This window comes from Gavialis gangeticus, unplaced genomic scaffold (genome assembly GCF_001723915.1).
Source record: "Gavialis gangeticus isolate Ggan-Ray unplaced genomic scaffold, GavGan_comp1, whole genome shotgun sequence".
Taxonomy (NCBI): domain Eukaryota; kingdom Metazoa; phylum Chordata; order Crocodylia; family Gavialidae; genus Gavialis; species Gavialis gangeticus.
The window spans coordinates 51,198,817-51,202,807 of record NW_017729034.1 but is presented as its reverse complement, the minus strand read 5'-3'; the positions used below and the strand labels follow the sequence as shown (position 1 = coordinate 51,202,807).

At 38.1% G+C, this 3,991-nt stretch overlaps 1 protein-coding gene across 5 annotated transcripts in view; it reads right to left on the bottom strand.

The window, feature by feature from the left end:
• The window catches only part of LYST (lysosomal trafficking regulator), a 167,272-nt gene that overhangs the window by 85,521 nt on the left and 77,760 nt on the right, over nucleotides 1–3,991 (bottom strand). For all 5 annotated transcript variants that reach the window (XM_019527155.1, XM_019527154.1, XM_019527153.1 and 2 more), the window contains exons 20-21: nucleotides 2,800–2,998; nucleotides 204–335 (exon numbers count right to left, since the gene is read on the bottom strand). In XM_019527155.1, coding sequence (XP_019382700.1) covers nucleotides 204–335; nucleotides 2,800–2,998 — 331 coding nt within the window. The remainder of the gene's footprint in view (nucleotides 1–203; nucleotides 336–2,799; nucleotides 2,999–3,991) is intronic.

Below are 3,991 nucleotides of genomic sequence, written 5' to 3'. Positions count from 1 at the left end.
GGGTGTGTTGGCCAGGCCGGGAGGGGATGTCCAGAGACCCTGACTACTGCAGCAGCAGGAGTAATGAGGGGAGTGACAGGTGGGTGGGAGCCCACAGCCTATGTTAACCCCTTGTGGGTTAACTAACCAACTAGCCAGCCCTGATGTACATCAGAAAGACAGAAAGTAGTTGCAGAAAGTAGTGGCATGCACCATTAATTTACCTTGTGGTAGTGCAGCTGTAAATCCAGCTGGACTTGTAACTTCAAATGCAGAACTCTCCACTGGTTTCCCACCACTGCTGAAATTTCTAAGGTACATGATTGATTGGACCTTCTCCTGAAAAATCTTGCCATCTAGGAACAAAAGGCAAACAGTGATTAACAGTTTGGAATTTTTTCCTCTTAGTGAACCTAAGGTAAAGAGTCAAAAGATACAAATGGAATTTTTAGTGAGTCATGCATTTTCCTGCAACATTCAAGAAGAGTACTTGAGGCAGTTTAGGGGAAACAAATATTTTTTGTGTATATAGTGTAAATAGTGTAGCAATGTGTTCAAAATCCACACAGTGAGAAGTCTGAATGCTCCGTAGTTAATTATATTACATTTTCTCTCTTAACAATACGCATTTTTAAAATGGCATTTCAAATGTGAATGCTAGCATCAGAAGGTTCCAATTTTAGGATTCTACTATTATACATGACGTCACAATGAAATACAAATACAACAGCTGCATGACCACTGGTAGACACCAGTTGTCTGAAGAGGATATGCGCATGCCAGCAAACAGAGAATGTCTGGCAAAATTTGTCTTAAAACATCTGAAAATACTGACTAACATTATAGTTAAAGACTAGGTTTCTGTTATACTAGTATCAAATGATACTTTCTACAATATGATATCTTTTTATAAAGTGACACTGGCAAAAGCCTGAGGAATGCCATCTTTATAGTGGCATGAAATAATTTCCACTTATGGATGTAGAGAAATGCTTTTTTCCATTAACAGTTAACCTCTAGAGAGAACATAGTTCTGTTCTGGATTACAGTCTTCCTAACTTCACTAATTCCCAAACACTTTTCCTACTGCATACAATCAGGTTACTGTATTTCTTCCCTTGACACTACAAATGGCTGCATGACTATTATATGCAGCAACATGAACCCTGTAATACCATTCAAACTAAGGCGTAGTTGAAAAATCTTAGCTGTAACCTGCCTTATTGCATCAAAATGCAGTAAGATTAATTAAATTATTTTAAGAGAAATTTAGGAAGATTCTGTTATACATCTTGTTGGAAACAAGCGACTAAATTAAGCAATGTGTACATTACCAAGATGTGTGGAATACCGTATGCAGATGTATGCACTCACCACAGCATCAGTATAAGCGCTTTGGGGAGCACACGTATAACATAGCAGGGGCATTCACCACTCAAGCATCAGACTGTATATCCCAATTTGTTCTTTCCATTCATTTAGGAATTTTTTTTAAAGGAAAAAAGCTGGAGAATGAGCAACAACACAGGTGCTCCCAAACTGCTCCTGCCCGCTTCGCCCCACCACTTCAGCTGCCATCAACTGCCAGTGGCAGAGGGAAGCAGCAGCAGCAAGGGGCACAAGAGTGCCCAGCTTTACTATGGCAGGGCACAAACCCACAGGGTTTGACAGTCACAGCTTTAAGGAAACACAGTATGGGTATCTGATTATTCTAGTTTAAAAATTGGAATCCCTACAGCAATATTTCAGTCAAACTATACTAATGTTATTGAACCATGAAGTAAAACAGACTTGACAGAATGCTAAAAATATAGTGGTTGAAGAAGAGCAAATACCCAATCAGAGAAACCATAGTGACAGTGAGGGAGGCCTGAAATCAATTAAGAGGATTTTGGGCAGTGACTGTTTCTGTACCCTCAAGCCTGATACTGTGAAAAGGTGTACACATGCAACTCACAATTGCCAATACTACCTAGAAGATTACAAGATTGCATACAACCCAACAGACTGGATCTGTAAAGGGAGTCTTTACAGGAGGAGTTACAGTTGACAGGTTGCCAGTAACAATGGATTTCATTTAACAGCCCTCAGGATTCTACTGTATCGAAAAAATATAAATGTACAGTGTTCAGCTGTTCCCTGCAAGAGATTTACTGAGATGAGATGTTACTTTCAGTTAAATTATCCAAAACATGGCTGCTCAAGATTTGAGGGGAGCATGGAGGCAGGGAGGAAGGAGGGGGTTGGCACCCCCTTTTTGTCTGTTTTTGTAGTAACCATATTTTTTTGATAAGATGGTATCACTGGCTCTTCACATATTAAGTGAACGATGAAATGCAGACAACAGTGCTCCAGTCATCCAACAACAAGATCAAGAGTCAGGAACTGGTAATTTTTATTCTTATAACTGACTACTTTGTTTTTAACAAGCTGCCTGACCTTTGTCTTGGTTCCCCCTTTTGCTGAACTTGACACTTTGCCACAAGATTTAATTTTTGCAAATTATACAAAATAGTACCTGCATTAGACTATTCTTAGGGGATGTCAGGGACCAGTTTACTTAGTAATCCAATACAGAGAGTGCAAAATGAAGTCCAATAAGATTTTTTTTAAAAATAAAGCCTGTTGTAGTATAAGAAATGTTGGCTTTATGTCACTACTTCAGAAACTTTTGTACAGATGGAAGTTATATAGCAACATTCAACACAGGCATTCACAGTACGGCTACTTACAGTTAGTTTAGTTCTATTTTCTAATCAGAGTGAGTGGCATTTTATTTTCTATTTGATATTATTTTGGAAGTAAAAATATTATATCTACCTATGTGCAGGGAAAAGTAGAAGTTGGTGGGATTGTGACAAACATATGTATTAGTAGGAGGGTGAACTGCTAAGAGGAAACTGAAGATCAGTGTCAGTAACTCCAGGTCTGGGGGAGATCCAAGCACTTCTTCAATAATTTTCACAAATGATCTACAAACCTCCCGAGGTAGGGATGCAAGATGCCCTTCTTTGTGCTCCTAGAAGAGAAACAAAGAGGTCAAACTATAGTATTGCTATGTTGTTAACAATTATACCACTGCCCTGAACAACATTAACTAGTTCAGCAGAAGGCCTCTTCTGTCAGAGTTGCATCTAGACCAGGGGATTTACTAGAAAAGGTCATAGCACTACTTATGCCTCAAGATTTTGTACCCTTACCAGATATAAATTCCACAAAGCAACTAACTACTTCTGTAAATCTGGTCCTTATTCTGCAATATGGATTAAGCGGTTACCATTATTTTATAATAGTTCCCTTTTTTTATAAAGTGAACGTAAGCGTTTCAAAACTAGCAGCTGCAATTTTCCCCAAAATGCCTTTAATTTTGAAATAGTTTCATTTCAAAATTTAAGGCAATGTTAAAAAAGACTCAGGAAGTAAAGCAGTTTACTATTATTCTTCTACTGAAGAAAAATCAAGTAGCATTATAGATCTGCAAAAGCTGAGAATGCAAAGTCAAGGTTTAATGCAGAGTCAAAGGTTTAAAAAGTAAATTAAAAAGGCTGGGTAGTCCATGGTCAGTGCTGTACAAATGAAAATGGTTCACTTACTAGGAAATTGCACCTTATGAACGTGCGATCCCGATTCACTGGAAGCAGATATGGGGGGGAGGGGAGAGCAGGGGTGTGTGGAAGGGAGGGAGATCAAAGGTGTCACTTTACATGTTAAGAGTTCAGGTTCATTTTACTACAACAGAGAGGCATTTATATGAGTTAAAGATACAGAAAATTATATGATGGACTGCTCAATCTGAGGTTTTTGTTGTTGTAAATGTGACCTAAAAATAAGTTAATAAACAGAATTTATACACAACTGTGGCGAATATCGTAATGGATAAAAAAGTCATTATAAAAGTTCACTTGGAAAAAATAAAGCAACATAAAGTAGTTCAAGGAACAGTCAGCATTTCCAGGGCAATTTGATAAGGAGCAAGTAAGTTAAAAAGCATAACATGGAAAAAAAATTGGAG